A 19,140-nucleotide genomic window follows, 5' to 3' on the forward strand; every position below is an offset into this window, starting at 1 on the left:
ACACACACACACACACACACACACACACACACACACACACACACACAGAAAGCCTATCATTTACCGCCTGAGATTTTATCAGCAAGAAAAGGGGGCAAAAAATGGGGCCATAGGAAAAGAGACCTGCCCGAACATCACACACCATTGTGTCTTGGAACCCAGGACTCGTCACTCCCAGCTTGGTCCCATTCTCCCAAACCAAACTGACCCTTAGAGCTCATAAAGGTATTTCGATCGAGAGCACACTCTAAAAAAGAAAAAAAGGTTTTAACAACCCTTTTTTGACCCGAGATATATAAAGAAGGGGCTGTCTTACGCCTTTCTTCCTTTCAGATGTGTTCCTGGAACGTCTTCACCAGATGTTTACCCAAGAAATTACAGTCGCTGAGTCTTCGACATGTGCGTGCATTTTAAAAGCAGTATTTTAGATCTGAACCTAGTTAATGATTTTCTTTGCTTTCTTTTATATATTAAAAAAAAAAAAAGAGGATTTTAGTTTTGCCTGCAAGTGATCCGACTCTTTACAGAGTCTGCGTTAACGTCACTCACTTTCACTCTGGGACGTGCTAGTCTCACAGTCTAGTTTTGTTCAGACTTTATTTTGCTCCAAGCTGCATTACAAGCCACTTGTCCACGCTGCAAAAGGTGGGGGTAGGGGGTCGGGGTGACAGGCCCTTTTGCTCTTTCCCTCCCCGCGTACGCTCGCTCGAAGCAGCCCGGAATCCTTCCCCTCGGCTCTGCGCGCGCGCGCACACACACACACACACGCGCGCACACACACGTGTGCCATGCATGTGTGGGGCCTACGGGTCTGTGTATCCGCGCGTTTGTGATTTAAAGTGACAGACCACGAGCTGGACTGGAGCAGTGAATTATTTTGCGTGATAAATCAACTTGATTGTCTCCACACTGTACTTCCATTATTCACCCGAGCGCTCGGTGGTTACGGCGGACGTGCACTGCGGCAAAAATGTCCTCGGAGCCGCTAATTTTGTGGCCACTGCGGCGGCTGCGGCGGCGGCGCGGGGGCGCGAGCACGGATTGATTTTTCAAGATCACGTCTCCTTCAGTGCAACTCGCCAAATCGAATCGAGTTGACTGCAGAAGCCTCACTGGATGCCTGTGGATTGGGTTTTGTACCTGAGATTTTTTTTAATACTTTTTTCTCTGGAGGGAGGAGCCGAGCTGTTGGTGCAGGAAGGGGGATATATACCTTTTCTGTTTTATTTTCCTTTTACGCTCTTTTTAAAAAAAAGAAAGAAAATGAAAATGGCTACCACCGCTTCCTGAGCACTGGGGAGACCAGACCTTTGCAGATTGGGAGATGATGCTTTAAATCCTCTCCCCCCCCCCCCCCGTTCCTCCCCCCTCCCTTCCTCAACCCCATCCGCCTCCTGTCAGCTCTGCGACAGCAAGGGGAAAAAATGGTCCTAGGCTCTTGTGCGGGTCATTTGTCCTCAGTCTCGCTTTTTTCTTGGACAACTAGTTACCAATTTTTTTTTCCTTTTTACAACCTGATCCTTTTTATCTGGACTCAAGTTGTTAATAAAAATGTGTCCAGAATATGTTTGATTTGTCTTCTGTTTAAACACCAAGCGATGCAGCGGTTGAACAGCAGCGCGGGTTGGCAGTGGGGACAGTCTCCTTACCAGATCTGTAGATCACCTGGGGGAGACACAACCCAGCGATCACAGACAACTTGTTGGTTTTTTTTTTTTTTTTTTTTTTGAGGGATACAGTAATTAACAGATTGATTACCAGATGTGTATTGATGCCTGCGAGTTTTACAAAAGCACATCCAGAACTTCACTTCCACGAATTCATTTTTGTGTAGTTCTCTATCGCCGGGCTTGTGGGTCAGACCAGACTGATAATTTGCATTTAAAATAGGGGATTCCGAAGACTTAGGAGACAGCTTTGGCGTCTCACTTTGTTTGCAGGATAAAACCTGAGTGTTTTTCCAGAGGGTGGGAAACCTTTTCCGTGTGTAAAAAGGTGGCACTGAGATATTTAGCCTAGATTTCTACTCCTGAAGCAGCCTACAACGCTGTAGTGGTATTTGCCAAAGTGGGAAGATAATTGCAATGTCGATGCCTGAGTAATGACACAGTGTTGCATAATAATAATTTAAGGAACTGTGTCTTTGTTTATGGTGATGTAACTTTCCCAAAGTTTGTTTGTAACTTTAAGGGGTTTAAGTGCAGAGAGGATTGCAAATGAGTAGCTTGCCCCTGCAGAAAGTGAGGGTGATTCAGCCCTCCGGGTGGGGGTTCTGCAATTCCTATCTCTGTCTGCAATCCCAACCTGTGGGTACCAGGGGTGTGCTGGAAAAGAGGCCCATTTTCCTTGGAGAGATTGAGAAAGGAGAGGCCAAGCCAATGACTTGACTTTACCTGGTAAAGGCTGCCTGGATTGTCTATGATACGAGGGAATACTCCTGTTCAAGGCAAATTAAAAAGCCAGATGCAGCAGGGCCGTGAAAAATCGAGCTCAGTTAAATGTGAACATATAACATAGTTGAAACACAGCTTTTTAATGAGCGTGTCTCGAGTAGTAAAAATGAGGCGCAAATGAATTCAAAACCAACCACCCCATGTGCTCCGACATTTAAAACACACCAACTTGGTCGTGTGTTTGGGCTGGTGTTTCACAGCCCACGATGTGTACACAGTGCACAATTTCCACATTATAATGACTTGGAGATAGACGAGCAGTTTAATTCAGTCATTAGACAAACGAAAGCATGTTAACGTCTAAGCCCCACAGAGCAGCGGCCTACCAACTCGGAGGAAAGCCACACTTTCGATGGCAGCAACACCTCCACTGTCTGTTTTCCTTAAAGACCCAGATTCCAGGGCCTCACAGTTGGGCATAAATCTGATGTATAACTATAAAAGTGATACACCAAAATGTATGAATTCCCATGTAAACCTAGTAAAACTAACAAAAAAGACTCTGTTGGCTATTAGGCAGGGCTCTAAACTTGGAAACGCTCTCCCCCAATCTTTATCTGAATGAATATTTTTTGTAGTATTTTCTACATAACTATGGTTTGTCCCTTAGAGAGACCCTATTCAGGCAAGAGAGTCTGCTTTTAAAACTTTTGTGGTATCAAAGTTCTCCTCCCCACCCCCCCCAGGGGAAAAATTGCAAACTAAGCTTTCTTATTATAGGAAATTTTAGTAAAAATTGTTCCTGTGCTGGTGCTTCAGAACTAAAGTGAGCAGGCATTTCACTTGATGATACTCATACATATCTGAATATTATAAACGTTAATTATGGTGATTTCTTAGTGGATCGTGCTTTTATTTGAAAGTAACATAAAATATGGTAGTAAAAAACTTCAGATTTCCTCATATTGGAATTGCTCTATCAGTGAAGTGTTTTTTTTTTTAATTTCAATTGAGGATTATTACGTTAAACTTTCATACCATAACCTGTGAAAAATGGAGAGGGTTTTTTGGGGGGAGGGTACTACAAAGTTAATCCAATTATTTTATCTACAGTCCATAGAAGTCTATCATTACTGCACCTAGCATACTCTTTAAGACAAATAGTAACATTATACATTAAAAAAAAAATTAAAGCACAAGACTTGAGCTGACTGAAACAACTGGAGTGATCAAGTAACAATGTCAAAACAATATAGACACTTGTAAAACTGGATTTGAGGCATTAGTTACATTCACGTTTGCAAAAGAAAAAGAAAAGGGACAAGTTTTATAAGCTCTTCATGCCTTTCCAATTAGGGACATTTAGCTGGGAAATAGGGATGTCTGTATCATTGCTATCTACTGAGAAAAACTCTTGCCTTGTCAATTTTTTTTCAATTAACAAAAAAAAATTTAAAGCATTTTAAATAGCACCTGATAGTGATACTGCAATGAGTCTTTCTTTCAATTTTCTGTCACATAAAATTCAATTGTCTTTTCAAATTTTGACTTCGAGAAACTAAATCAAACACTAATGGCTGTGTTTTTTAAACACACTTTGAAGCAAGTATCATGCATTTTATATTTTCAGAATTTACTCAAATATTATATTGTCACATAAGGATATAGGATTTATTGCAATCTGATGTTCAAATACTCTTCAAAAGATAGTCCTGCTAATTATAAGGTACTGGAAGGTGAGCAGCGAGGTAGGATGTGCCTCGATATTTGGTATAACACGTCATACGCGTTTACTCACCTGGAGAAGTCTATTCTGCTCTGACCTCTGGCATATAAGGTAACCCAGCCTTGCCTAAAGAGTCACTTGCCTCTTTGAAGGCCAGATCACCACTTACTTTTCCTGCATCTCCAGAACCTGATATAGTGCCTGGCTACAGTGGCACGCAGTAAATGTTTTCCAGACTTGAATTTATTTGATAGTTCAATTTTTTCTTAATTTTAAATAGTAAGTATAAATTTCGGAAGTGAATTGGACTGGTAGAAACACTTTGGCAGAGGACCAGTTGGAAAAATTTTGTTTCTCTCTGCTATCTCATGACAAATTAAAATAAGTTTGATTTATTGTCAACTTTATAGCTCTTGGGAGGACTAGCAAACTCATAGGAATAATGTTAAAACCAGAAACATGTACCATTCTTTGGCTTCTTTCTTGAAAAAGCACTTATTTTTTTAATATACCAAAAATATACCAGGTACCTTTCAAACTTTAATCTTGCAGTGCTCAGCCTGGCCCTGCTTGTAACAAACTGGCTGTTACAAGCATCCTCGACAAACTAAACCACTCTTTATCATTGGTTCTCCTCGCTCTCATTTTGGTTTTCTTTCTTTGGTAAACACAAAGTAAAAACTATGCCAAACTGCCAAAAATTATTTAAGATAAATGCCAGTCTTTCTAACATTATTTTACTGAAGAGGGCATTAGTAGTTGAATCAATCTTAATACCTGCAGTAAATCAAGGCATTAATTACCCTTGCATATTAAAACTTGGAGTATTTTCCCAAACAACTCATTTCTGCACTCATGTGATCTAAGATAGAAACCAAATTATTTTCTTCACCCATTAAAAATAATGTCCTTCAGGGATCATACATTGTTTTCATAGGTATACAATCTGCTGGTGTAGTATACCTCATAACTTTCATAGCACAGAAAATAAGAGGTATATACAAAAGGAAAACAGTATCACTGAGGACTTTTAAGATTTTATAATACTACATTACTTACATAAAGAATTCTATATAAAGCATTTGCTTTATATTGACATCCCAATTAAGGAAAAATTTACTTAATCCAATACGAATTTTAAGTTTTTTCATAAAATATATTAATATGTGATATTGAGTCTTCTAATGTTTACATAAAGGGATAATAATCTCTGATCAAAACTTTTTAAAATTGCTGTAATGTCATGGTCCTAAAATATTAATTGGCAAACTAATGACCTGGAGATACTAATACATTATAACCATGGTGAGTAGTTTTCACAGTTCAGGGAAAATGGCGACCAAATATTTTTTTATTGTAGAGAGAAGGATAATACAGTATTATTCTCCAAGATGAAACAATGGGTCCTGGGACACCTTGACTAATTTCCCCGCTTTCAAAATAAAAGGGAAAAGATGAGATAATGGAGTAAAGATAGATAACTTGTTTTGAACCTATACAGTCCATTCTCCACACTGCTGTCAGAGTAATTTTTTAAAACAAAACTGACCTTGTTACCACCTTCTTTAAGCCCTACAATGGCTCCCCATGAATGTTAGGATAAAGTGTAAAATCTGAAAGTTGGTCACTAGCCCAGAATGTCCCCAACCCATGTTTATCCCTTCATCTTAGTACTGTTCTCCTACTGGCTTGCAGTACATTCTATTTCTTCTTTCAACCATCACGCCAGCCTTCTTCCTCCCATTCCTACTCCTCTCCCCATCACTCATGTTTATATTTGAGGGGGGGAGAACCTGCTCTGGCATTCAAACAGCATTTCCAAAGTGAATGAATGAAGACATAAATGGACGAACCCATACATACACCAAGGAAATATGCAGAATAGTAGATCTTTAGAATTTCAAAGACCTTGGATATCAACTATTTCAAAGATATCATTTTTTCAGACAAGGAAATTGAGAGTGTTTCTGATAACTCAAGTGACTTTCAAAGAGCACACAGTTAATAAGAATCCAAGATTCCTGATGCTCACGAAATCAACTCCATAAATGAAGCAAGTCATTAAAGAATTTGTTCATTTTTTTTCCCAAAGATAAACTAAGGTTGCTGTTCCCCCCCCCCCCCCAAGGGAAAAAAAGAGTTACTCTATGATTAAGCAATTCCACTTCTGATGGATATACCCAAAAACATTGAAAGCAGGGATCCAAATAGATATTTATATACCATGTTCATAGAAGCATTATTCACAATAGCCAAAAGGTGGAAGCAGCCTAAGTGTCCATGAGTGGATGAATGGATAAACAAAATGTGGCATCTACATACCAGGGAATGCTTCTCCACCTAAAATAGAAGCAAATTCTGGCACGTGCTACAACAGGCATGAACCTTAGAGACATTATACTAAATGAAATAAGCTACTTACAAAAGGACAAACACGGAATGATTTCACTTGTATAAAGTACCTAGAGTAGTCAAATTCATAGAGACAGAAAGTAAAATGATGGTTTCTAGGGGCCTGGGGAGAGAAAGGAATGGGAAGTTACTGTTTAATAGATGCAGAGTTTCAGTTTGGGATGATGAAAATGTTCTAGAGATGCATAGTGATGACGGCTGCACAACGATATGAATATACTTAAAGGCACTGAACTGTACATTTAAAAATGCTTATAATGTAAACGCTATGTACTTTTTAATCACAATTAAAGGGGGGGCCTCCTGGGTGAGTCAATTGGTTAAGCCTCTGACTTCAGCTCAGGTCATGATCTCAGGGTTGGTGAGTTTAAGCCCTGCATTAGGTTCTGTGCTGACAGCTCACAGCCTGGAGCCTGCTTCGGATTCTCTCTCTCTCTCTCTCTCTGTATGTCTCAAAAATAAACTTTAAAAAACGGGTAAAAAAAGCTTAAAAAAAAAAAGATTGTCATTTCCCAAAAGGGATCTACCAGTATAGTAACTTATCTCCCTATCCTGACCCACACAGGCTTTTGACATTATTTTTTCTTTTGTGATGTTGTTGGCTGACGTGTAAGCCTAATTCTTAGCCTACTGATGGGGCTTTGAGACAAGCTACCTACTTGTTTTTGCTTGTGTGTCCGAAACAACAATAACCCCAATTCTATAACTTCCTTTACTGGAGTTCCCTTTCCTGATCCCATTTTGAGTCACCTTATGAAAGAGAGAGGTCAAGAGAGGCTGAAGAGCTAAAGACATGGGCTGGAAAAGAGAGTCTGGACTCAGCGTCCATGCCAGCTGGGTTTGCCAGTTCCCATGCTATTCCTTTCCATACTATTTTCGGGGGGTGGGTGGGAGGTGGGATGTAATCTTAGGAATATTAGAGTGAGTGTGAAAAACCCCAGGGTCAGAGGAGTCGACCTCGACTGGCTCTTTCCTTTCTTTGTTGCTGATTTTCTGGGACAATAGACACTGACGGCACATTCTATTTTACCAGATACTGAGCACTAGCACCACTAGCCCAGGGCACTAAGCTATAGCCAAGGAGTTCCTAAAATTGTAATTTTAGAAGCCGGCATCCTCCTACTCCCTCTGTCCTTAGGCTGGCTGGAATTTCATCCAGGGATTGAGTACCTGGTTCAATGCGTCATATTGAAGACAGTCCTCTTCAGGACAACCCTGGTCTGTCTGTCTGTATGCAGTGATGGTGATGCGGGTGGCAGGAGGTCACAGGGCCCATTTTTTCAGACCTCAGAATGTCTGTGTTGCTTTTGAACAACCCTTCTTGGATTTGAATTTTATTATCCTATGAATATCATATATTTCATAAGTTTTTACCTTTTCTTTTTTAAGTTGATTACCAAGAAACTCAAAGGAAAATTGCAAGTCAACCCTAAAAAAGTACATAGAATCTTACTGAATGTATTTTGATTGCTAATCTTGGCCTTGATGTCACCTTATTTCCATTTTAATGGTGTCTCTGTTTCTCTCATATATATAGGTAGGTAGGTAATCAGATTTATCCTACCTCTATTCAAAGGTTTGGAATGGAGACTTTGTGTGCATGTTTATATATGTATGTGTGCATAGATACAGATAGATATAGATAAACACACACACACACACACACACACACACACACACACAATCTCTATTCCAAAACCTTTTGGATAAATGCGACTATCTATATTCTGTATTCTGTGGTGTATCATAAACAATTGTTGGTGGTGTAGGCCTTCATGGAATAGAAACCTAAATTTATAACAGTTTCACACTCATGATTTCATTGAATCCTATCAAAACCCTGATATTTACATTTTACTGAGAAGGAAGCCAGAGGGAGAGATTGAACTGCCCAAGGTCACAAACAGCACAGAATAGTGAACTTTTAACACCAGCTCACAACTTTTAACACCAAGTTACAGTTCTAGATTGTTGCTCTCATCTCCACCCTCCCTTATTTTTCCTGAAAATTATCCTTGAATTGTCTGAACATGTTTGGGTAAATCTTTCAGGTACCAGCCTCGATTTTATAGCCATCCCTTTGGTTTAGATGATTAACCGTTTTCTGTCTCCTATCAGATTCACTGTTTCTTCACTTGCCCAGGCCTCTTTTCCACTCTGATACCACAGATAGTTGTTCGCTCCTTTTCCATTCCTGCAAAATATCCTGTGCATGATGTAATGACACTGGCCCTGGACCGGGGATTAATTCTTTACCAGCTGTGTGGCCATGAGCTAGCTACTTCACTCTGCTAGTTTCGGTTTTATCAGCTGTAAAATGTGGTGGTTGGAGCCTTCTGAGCTCCCTTTCAGCTCTCCTTCTGTGAATTGTAAACTCATACTTTGCAGCCTTGGCTTTGGTCAAGATACAGGCTTCCTCTCTCTGACTATCCTACCAGCTCACTTGCGTGACATCACCTGTGGTCTTCAAGAACCTCTGCAGCATACTGTGTTGTGTGTCCAAGATAGGACAGATCTGTGGGGTAGGGGAAACAGGGAGCTATTATTCAATGGGTATAAAGTTTCGGCTGTGCCAAATGAGTAAGTTCTAGAGATCTGCTGTGCAAGCATAGTGCCTGTAGTTAACAATGCAGTGTTGAGAAGGTATACTTTATGTTGAGTGTTCTTACCCCCCAAAATGGTCCGGGGTTGGGGGGACACAAGGAATCTCTTGGAGGTGTTGTATATGTCTATTACCTTGATTGTGCGTATGATACCATGGGTGTTTGTCTCTGTCCAAGTTCATCAAATTGTATATATTAAATATGTGTGGTTCTTTGTATATCAATTGTACCTCAATAAAGCCGTTTAAAAAACAAAGGATGCGTTCATTTGTTTACCTTTAATTATGATTACAGCCAGCTAAACATTAAAATGTTACTCCAAAAAAAAAAAAAAAAAATTGAAGCCTGAAATCTTTCCTAAGCCAAACGTCATAGCTAGACCTCTGGGGAAGAATGCTAAATGAGTTGAATTCTATTCAACCTAAGTGAATGATGTTGAGTGGCTCCCTACAGTTTCCTGTGCCTTAGTTTCCTCATTTGTGTGGTGAGAAAGACAGTGCCCAACCTACCTATCCAGAAGGAAGGTTAACAGTGGTAACATGTGTGGAAGGTCTATAAAAAGCAAACTCAGTGTCCTGCTATTTATACTTAAAATTTCCCCCTAGTGATAATGCCCTGCCTTGCATCAGTCACACTCCTGAGCATGTATTATATCAGAGTGCAAGACTGGAAAGGGTAACCATTTGTTCATCTTTTCATTCACACATTAATTTACCACACATCCATAGAGGATTATAGCACTTGGCTTGTAGGGACACAAAGATGAATAAAGGTAGTGCCCCTTCAAGGAGCTCATAGTCTAGCAGACAAACACACAAATAAATAACTGATGTACACTGTGAACATAACTGTCCTAGAGATGAGCATAAGATGTTAGAGAACACAGGAGGGAGTGGCCAATTCTGCTGGGGGGGCGGCGGTTGGGAAGTAGCATTAAACTGGTTATTGAAAAAAAATAATGGAACAGGGAGAAGACATTAGGGACTTCTGGGCAGAAAATATCACACAAACAAGGGAAGAGAGGGATGAACATGCATGGTGTATTCAGAAAGTGGTGAAAATAGAAAAGTGACTCATTTAGTCTGGATGAAAGGGTAGTAGAGGGAGACTAGGCAGGGGGAAAGTCTGGAATTGGGGGCTGATAATAAAATCAATAGGAGAAATGGATGAACTTTTTTTTTTAGTTTAAATGAATTGATGTTTTAAAAATTAAAAAAAAAAAAACAAAAAACAAATGTATTTTGTATTAAGCTGGGGAAAGCCATATGCTTTTATAAAGAAAACAATCCAAAGGTACCATGTAACTGATTTACAACCTTGATGATGATGATGATGACGATGATGATGATAGTAGAGGCTGGGCTGCCAAATCAGGGATCTCAAAACACAGTGGCTTAAATATGATCTAGACTAGAGAAGAAGTTCTGCTCCATAAGGTCTCTTAGGGACCCATGTTCCCTCCATCTTGCTGCTTTCTTGTCTCCCAAGGTTTGTCCCTGGTCTTTTTAATTGAAGCTGAGTCCCTAACATGACCTCACTGCAGCCTTTGGAAAGGCCACAAGTTTAGGATAAATTTCTTTTAAGCAAGTGACATGAAAGGTTGACTCAATAATTCTTCTCCATTCTATTCAGATCTTAATCATGTATCATGCCTATCTGCAAGAAAGGCTAGGAAATATAGGCTCCAAACTGCTCATTTACGTATCCAAAAATAGAGAGGGACAGATGTGGGGGGAAACAGTCTGCCAAAATCTGCTTATTAGGGAGTCTCATCAATTCCTAGATTTATATTTTCTTCTAGTATCTATCATTTATATTGCCATGTTGGTCCTCTAAATGCCCATGTTGATTACCTAGCCTAAAAAGTGCTTTGGATGATCTAAGATTTACCCAATCAAGAAAAGGTGAAATAGGGGTGCCTGGGTGGCTCCGTCAGATAAGCGTCCTATTTTGGCTCAGGTCACCATCTCATGGTTCGTGGGTTTGAGACCCGAGTCAGGCTCTGTGCTGACAGCTCGGAGCCTGGAACCTGCTTTGGATTCTGGGTCTCCCTCTCTCTCTGCCCCCCCCCCCCCGCCTCTCTCTCTCTCTCTCTCTCTCAAAAGAAATAAACATTAAAAAAATTAAAAAAAAAGAAAATGTGAAATATATCCGTATGGTCCAACATTCAACTTAGTTCACATGTTAAAAAATACATTATTAGAAAAAAACTGCAATTTTGAATCATGTTGCTAAATCTGTAAGACTCTGATGTTGTAGTCTTCCTATCAATGCACTGAAAGAGGATTAAGTTTTTATTTGGGTCAAAAAAGCAGAATTCCTGGAAGAGCCTACTATTTTCAAGGCATAAAGCCAGTCTACATGGAAGCATGAGGCTCTCAATAGGGTTGGCAATCCAAAGTCACACTATTCAATGTGCAGCTGATTTTCAGTGGCATGGTGGGGCTGATGTTCCTGGAATGCAAATTCACAAGGTGAGAAGAGCCAATATAAACACTGAATCCATGTGAGCGATTGTTCCTGTTGCTGGTATTATTTCAAAATGATTTGACATTGGTAGGTTTAAGGATACAGAAGTGGCATGGTGTGGAGTAAGGAGAGCCTCTTTCACTAATAGCTCTTATTATATATCTTATGGGTATTTGGACTTGGGAGAGCTTGGAAAAAATGCACTCCCAAGTTGTCCCTATTGATCAAAGTCCCTAAAAACTAATGTGAGTTGTGGGTCTTCCTTGCTTTCTCTCCTCTTTCCCACTCTCTTCTCTTCCCTCCCTTTCTCTTTCTTGCTCATTCATTCCTGCTGTGCATAGTTCAGAACTTCACCTTCTCTCACTTCTTTCTAATTGGTCTCTTTGCCTCCATTGCTGGAATGATCTTTCTAATCTGCAAAATTTACTTTGTATATCATTTGGTTAAATACCTTTGATGTTTCCCAAGTCCTTCAAGTGAAAGTTTAAACAGCTTACAAGGTCCTCCACCATCTTGCCTCAGCCTGATTTTCCAATTTCGTCTCTAGTTACTGTGATATAAGCTAGACCAACAAGCCACAGTTAAATACATCCTCATTCTCTGGCCCTGTGTATACACTGTGCTTTCTTGGACAAGAATGTCCTGCTTCTCCCTTGTCTACTTGACAAATGCCCAAACACAAACGTCATTTCCTCTTTTTTAGCCTCCTGTGACTCTTCCTATCTACTTATGTGAGCAAAACCATTGTATCATCTGTATTTCTATTGCCCTTTATGTATATCTAAGTTGGACACAGCACTTACCGCATTATATTATTATTTATTATTTTGTCTTTCCCTTTGGACTGAAAGCTTCTTGAGGGCAGGGACAATGTCTTATTCTCTGTATCTCCAGCTCTTAGCACATTCAATGTGCCTAGAATATGGTACATATTAAACAGTAATAGTGGTATCGCTATAGATACAATATTTTCAGCACACATAATGTACTAGGTAATTTATATATGTTATCTGAATAGCTCCTGTTTTCCAGATGAGGAATAAAAAGCTTACAGAGGTTAAATAATTTGTCTGGAGTCACATAAGACTCACATTAATACCTAAGTTCAACTCTAAAGCTATACTATGTTGTTGTTGACTAGATGGAGATATAAAAGGTCACTTTGGAAACAGTACTAACCTACCACATTAAGCGGAGTTAATGAACTACAGACATGCACACAAAACTCAGTTACCACCTACTGACAAGGCCTGGCTGCTTAGCCTTGAAGGTTATTCAGACCATGGCATCTCCAGAGCAATGCAGTACAAACTGATCCCTCTTGTGCATTCGAAAGGCTCTTAGCTCCTGAAAAAACAATCCCCCATTCTCACGATAGATTGATGTTCTATTTTATAGGTGTTATATAACTATCTCAAGGTTACACAGCCTAGCACCAGCTAGCTGTACTAGGCCTAGAAGATTTTTGGTTAATTGTTTTTTGAAGCCACTGCATCCCATCAAATGTTATTTCTAGAGTGAAAGTAGTATGCCAAGTTGAAAACGACGCTGAGCAGAAGGGGCCAGGATTAAATGCCACAGACTTTCTGGAGCAAGAGAGTATCAGAAACTATAAGGGGCAGGCCAGCACAGCAAAGCTTGTCTCACACCAGCAGTGGCCACACAACCATACCTCTCAGTAATGCTGCATCAGTTAGCTAGTAGTACAGTGCAAGCCTGAAGCCAAACATGTGGCTCAAAACGAAATAGGAGGTTTCTCTAACCTCTAATTTAGCTGTGCAAGGTCCTGTTATTAATTAATAGGTACCTTCACCAAGGACAGTTAAGAAAATCAGACAACTGCCAGGTGGCTTCCTATTCCTCTGGACTTCTCATTGGATCATTTTTATCAAGTGAGCTAAGCACACATTTTCCTGTAACTCAGTTATTCAGCAAAACGTCCAAAGCTACTTTAACTGACGCAAAGCAAACAAACGCAGTAGCCCGGTGGTGATGCTTTCCATTTAAAGGGACACTCCCTTCCTTTAGAGTTGTCTTCCGGGCACCAGCACTGCACCAGTGGCTAGTCTGTTGTTTGAAACAAACGCATGAAAGATTGACATTGAAATGGTCTTAAAGAGTCTGGGTTAATGAAATAAGATGAATCAGTGAGATGAAGGACTGAATGTTCCATAACTACTTTAACAGTCTCCTTCCCCTTCCCCCCATTTCAAATGTCTAAACAGAGCCCTTCTCTCGGGGCAACAGGAGGCGGAGGGGGGCGTCCAACTTTGTGGAATCCAGGTTTTGTAAGGATATTGACGAAGTGGATGCTTGGCAATTCAACTAGAATTTCACTGCATCTCCTCCTTTAAATGAACACATTTATTCTTAAGGGAGCCCCCCTAGCAATTTTATGTTCAGTCATCTGCAGAGAACAGAGCCAGTCTTTTCCTTTAGGAACCTAGAGTAGAAGCTTTATTTCACTGCAAGTTCTCTGTGACATTTTGCACTCTCGTGATTTAATGCACCAAAGAGGATCTTTAACTCTTGGTCTACACCAGTGCAAATAAAGGTTAAATCTCTCACTAACCATCATGAACTAGCCTAATAACTCACGAGAGGCTACGGAAAAAGAAACCGAGAAAGCAGGTGTGCAGGCTTGATTAAAACGTGCAAAACCCGCACAACCGCAGGCAATTGTATTGTATCCTCGTAGATCCCTAGTACCGGCTGCGAGGTCCGCAATCAGGGGAACTTCCACAGCGCCAAAAACACGATCCTGCGAGCAGGGCCTAGTAACACAGGAGCTTTTCTTCCGAACGGTGTCCCGACCGGAGCTTGCGCTGAATGCCGGGGCTCCTATTGGCCACGCACCGTGGGGGAGGAGGAGACTGGCGGGGAGAGAGACGGGAGGAGGGGAGAAGGGGGCAAGGCCTTTTCCCTGCCCCCTCCCGGCCCCCTCCGCTGGCTGCTGCCGGCGCCTCGTGCGTGGTTACTATGCAAATTGCAGCGATTGCGGAAATAAACAAGGGGGTAGGGAGAGGAGAGAGGGACTGCGAATCGATTGCAACTTCTGCAAAGTCTCGTACAATCCAAAGCACACAAGGCAAAACCAGAGAGAATCTGAGAACCAGCCAGCCCGGGTTGGATCGCTATCAAAAGAGGAGAGAGAGACAGTGAGAGAGGCAGAGAGCGCGCATTGCAATTGCAAAAGCCTTCTGATTTGGAGTTAAAAAAAAAAAAAAAATCTCCAAGAAGCCTGCAATTGGCCCACAGCTTTAAAAAAAATCTCTTCCGGGTTTTCAACGGTTCCAAGTTTATTTAGATTTTTTTTTTAATGCAAAAAAAAGGGGGACAACAAATGAAGCAATTCGTCTGAACATTTTAAAGTTTCTCACGTACTCTTTTTACATTGCAATGGTACGTGGCACATCTTAAACTTTCTATTTTGCGTTTATACGATGTGTGTTTTATAAACAACAATAATGGTAGAATGATTTTGTTTAATGGCTAAGACTTTAAAATTTCTCTAGCTTGCGTATGCTTTTAAGTGATTGCTGGGTGAATGTCTATTGTGATGGTTTTGTTTTAAAGATGTTGCTTTGTGGATGGCTTTTTTTTTTTTTTTTTTTTGTGCTATGTACATCACAGATCGGGGTTCCTTCTTTTTTTTTTTTTCCCGAGATTTGAAAAAAATGCTGAGCTTGACAGATTTTTTTCCTCCTAGCGCTTGCTCGGCTCCAGAAAGGGGGAAAAAAATCCTGTTACGTGCTCTGTTCTGTAAAAAGACGTCTGGCCTCAGCAGTCAACCTAACTCGAAAAGAAATGTCTGGACCCGGCGAATAATTGACGATTCGATCCTCTAATCAATGGGACAACATGGGAGATTGACAAAAGCTTCAGCCAATCATGAGGAAGCTTGGGTGTACAATGAATGGTTCTCAGTAGCCAGAGGGGGCGGGGCAGAAAAGATCTGAAGTTCTCTGCGGCTCTGAAGGGGATGGTGTGGTTCAAGCTGTCAAAGCTACAAGGTCTTCCGGATTTAGCAAGCACAATAGGAAAGAGTTTTTGAGTTTAAAGGGAAAAAAAAAAAAACGGATGGGGGGATTTTTGCATGAATTGTAATGCTTTCTTAATTGCCTTTTGCAAAAAAGTTAGAAAAATTCTGCCAGAGAAATACTAACTTTGCATTAATAATTATTTTTAAATTCAGGGAAGTTGTTAACTGTTGTGAAGGGGGAGGTTCAGCTTTTAAAAAATGTGTAGCTTAGAAACTTGAACTACAGGATTGTATTGAGCTTTGGGAAGTAGTGTACTGAATACTCAGCATTACAACACTTCTCCGTCTGGTTATCTGAGAAGCTTTGGCTTTTCAAATACTTTGAAGGAAGAGGCAAGCCTCTCTTCTTGAACTGGAAACAACAGTTTTAAGGGGGGAGAGGATGTGTCACAGGTGGACTGACAGCTGTTTTATACATTTGAAAGGAAGAGGGGGAGAAGGACTGTTTCTTTCTCCACTTTTCTTGAATTCTGCTATTTAAATATATGGTCAGTGGCAAATAGGCTATTAGAACTAGCCAAGTTCACATTTGTTCTTGTTACCACAACAACCCCTGTGGAGGGTGTGTGTGGAAGATTGCTGACTTGCTAACTCTTCGTTGGAGTCTGGCCTCTTGGACAAGTCTTTGATACCAATCCAGTGGAAACCAACTGCAGTAACTTGCAGCTTGTCTTGGAGGCAGTAACTGGCAGCCTCTGACTAAAATACATCCATCTCTTCCTTCCCACTGAGCATTGTAGACACCTAATTCTGCTGGGAAATGAATGGAAAATAGTATGGGCTCTTTCCCATCTTTGGATTAAATTCCCATCGAGCTATTTCCCAAGGCTTTAGGCCTTCTAATCAAATCTGGTTTGGAAACCTGACGTTAAAATCCACTTGGATGCTCAGTTCACTGACATCCAATTTAGTATTATATGCATCTAAGAAAAATCTGCACGCAAGTGACCAGTGGGTCGAAAAACTAGAGAAGAAAAATATTGGAAAATGCTAGTGATAAAGTTGGTCTTGATAAGAACTACAGAGTTAATGGCAGTGTCACTTATGTACCCCAATTTTATCTTCACTGCTTTGGGCATTAAAATCTAAATCATATTAATAAGATCTTCCTATCAAGTAACCTCCGAAATGAGAGGTATTTGAGATGTACATATAAGTGAAACCTTATTGATGTAATTTATATATCTAAGAGGATTTCACTAAAGCTGGCAAGGTAACATTTCTGCAAATAAAACACAGTAAATGCAAGGCTGGGCTCTGTGCCAGGAAGAATATGGATAGCAGAGAGCATGACAGGAGCCTCCTTTGCGCAAAGACAATCCCATTTCAAGGCAGCCTCCTAGCACTTGCAAAATAAATGATTGGAGCGGTTATTTCCAATAAGGGGTTTATCCTTCCTAACAATGGGTCATTTATATGATTGCAGTAAACTAGTTTTTGTACTTCACCTGTTCCCTACACTGTTTTCTCTACTATCCTTTCTTTCTTCTCTCCCCCTCCATCCCTGCTCTCTCTCAAGTGTCGTAGTATCTTTGTGAACTCTGGACAAGGATTTACTTTTGCAACTTGGGAAGAGGGGAGAGAGTTGGAAATGTTTTTTACCCCCAGACTGCCCTTTGAGGAACATCTGTTTCTTTGTGTGTGTGTTTAAATTTATGCCTGTTGGAGAGAAAGTTACCAGAAGCCTTTCTGTAACTGTAACTCTTCTACTGTATTTTTCTCAGTCTTGTTTCCAAAGGCTGTAGTTGGAACTGTGCTTTGTAGTGTTTCCCCGCCTCCCCCCCCCCCCCCATCCCGCGGGGGAGGGAGCGGGAGCTGGCGGAGATAGGAGAGAAAGCAGGAGCGGATGTGAAGGGCTTTGGTGCTGAACTTGGATCCAGCCCTTGCCTAGAGGGCGCAAACAATCGTCCCATATCCAAAAGTCTTACGAAGGGCGCCAAAAGTTACTTAAGATAATATTGCTAACCGCAGAAAGCTGGAAATCGCGGGCACATTCACTGCTGCAACAAAAGAAGTTTTTAAACTAGAAATATCAGCATTAAATTACTTTTCCCTATTTTTAAAAACCAGGGCGATGTGCCAGTCCTTTTTTTAAAAAAAAATCCTTTTCTTTTTCTTGAGATTCAGTTAAAACTAAGAATCTTTCTGGTTTTGGAAAGAGGCAGATGTGAAGTATATCTTTTAATACACCAAAAGAAAGATTTTAATCTGCTCTGGAAGAGAGCTTCCCAAGAGTACACACGGAACAATAACTTCTCACTGTGCCTCAGTTACATGTTGGGACCGTCAGCCAGAAACTTCTATCGAGGAAACTTGGAGCGAGTTGAAGTTATAGATCCCAGCAAAGGTTTCCGTGGCCAGGAAGGTTGTCTCTGTAACTCGGCTTAGCTTTTAGGACATTTCTCTTCTCCTGAAATCCAAGAGGAACCAAGGAAAAGCAGTTGTTTAATTGGGGAAAATGGGACTCTCTCATTAAAGATTTAAGTCATTATTTTCCCTCACCCCTTAATAAATAATTTGACAGATTTTCAAGGATATTTAGGAGCAGGGTGTGTGAAAATGATCTGAAGCATTCAGAAATTATTTTAGCAATAAAGTAATCGGAGAACAAGCATAAAATAATTTTAGACAGATGCAGAATATTTTAGAGGATTATATTTTGTTTTCTCCAGTAGCATGTTTCTTGCCCCTAACTTTAAAAAAAGGGGGGGGGGTCGTGGAGGTGGGTGGTGTAGTCTGAATGACCGTGGCCTTAGCACATCACTTCATCCCCACCTGCAGAGTGGGGTTCCTACAGGACTGTCCTCTTTTCCGAGGCTCTCTCGCTATTTAACCTCTACCAAGGTGCAGATTCCTCTGTCTGTGTGCCAGTGTCTTTCAACCTGATCTTTCCTTTTGGAATTTTGAGAAGGATTCGCAAATGCAGCAGGCTGCAAAGTAGAGTTAGGAAGAGGAGGAGGAAGAGATGGGATGGGGGGCAGGAGGAAGAAGGTATTTTTTTTCTTTTTTCTTTTTTTTTCCATGAGGGAGGAAAGCCTGGAGAGAAAATATGAGGTTAAAAAAACTGGAAAAGCAGGCTTATTGGCAACTTGCCAAACCCTAAAAACCACCCCCCTTTTCTGCCAAAACAATACTTTAGCAAACCTAGAATAATTGCAGGAAGCTCTTTTCCATTTTAAGAACGATTACCTGGGGGAGGGAAAAAGAGGGGATTCTTAAAAGGCACCCTTCCAGAGGTGTCCCAGGAACAGGAACGGTAATGATAGCCTGTGTCCAGTTCTGGGCACGCGTTTGTGGACCAGAATATCTCCCTTCCCTTAGGGGACATCCCTTTCCTTTTTTTTTTTTTTTTTTCTCCTAAAGAGAAAAGGATGTCACAGCTAAACCACTGTTGTTTCTGAACGTGATAGAACTTTTTCTATGGCGTCTGTGTTCAGACCCCCCAGTTTCACAGTCCTGGGAGGGAGAACGCTCATTAATCTCCGCCTCTTTTTC

At 40.8% G+C, this 19,140-nt stretch overlaps 1 protein-coding gene and 1 long non-coding RNA gene across 8 annotated transcripts in view; both read left to right on the forward strand.

Moving 5' to 3' along the window:
• Positions 1–1,567, forward strand: part of LOC121027225 (uncharacterized) — an 8,113-nt gene extending 6,546 nt beyond the window's left edge. Inside the window, exon 2 of the long non-coding RNA XR_005788613.1 lies at positions 334–1,567. This is a non-coding gene — a long non-coding RNA (uncharacterized LOC121027225). The remainder of the gene's footprint in view (positions 1–333) is intronic.
• The window catches only part of NFIA (nuclear factor I A), a 579,301-nt gene that overhangs the window by 182,163 nt on the left and 377,998 nt on the right, over positions 1–19,140 (forward strand). Inside the window, exon 1 of one of the 7 annotated variants that reach the window (XM_040470431.1) lies at positions 14,880–15,005. The exons of the other annotated variants lie outside the window; for them this stretch is intronic. Within the exon in view, the coding sequence (XP_040326365.1) occupies positions 15,003–15,005 (3 nt within the window). The 5' untranslated portion in view covers positions 14,880–15,002. Of the gene's footprint in view, positions 1–14,879; positions 15,006–19,140 lie in introns of those variants that run through there. 7 annotated transcript variants of the gene reach the window in all.

Source organism: Herpailurus yagouaroundi, unplaced genomic scaffold (assembly GCF_014898765.1).
Source record: "Herpailurus yagouaroundi ecotype Mexico unplaced genomic scaffold, PumYag 77, whole genome shotgun sequence".
NCBI classification, from domain to species: Eukaryota; Metazoa; Chordata; class Mammalia; order Carnivora; family Felidae; genus Herpailurus; species Herpailurus yagouaroundi.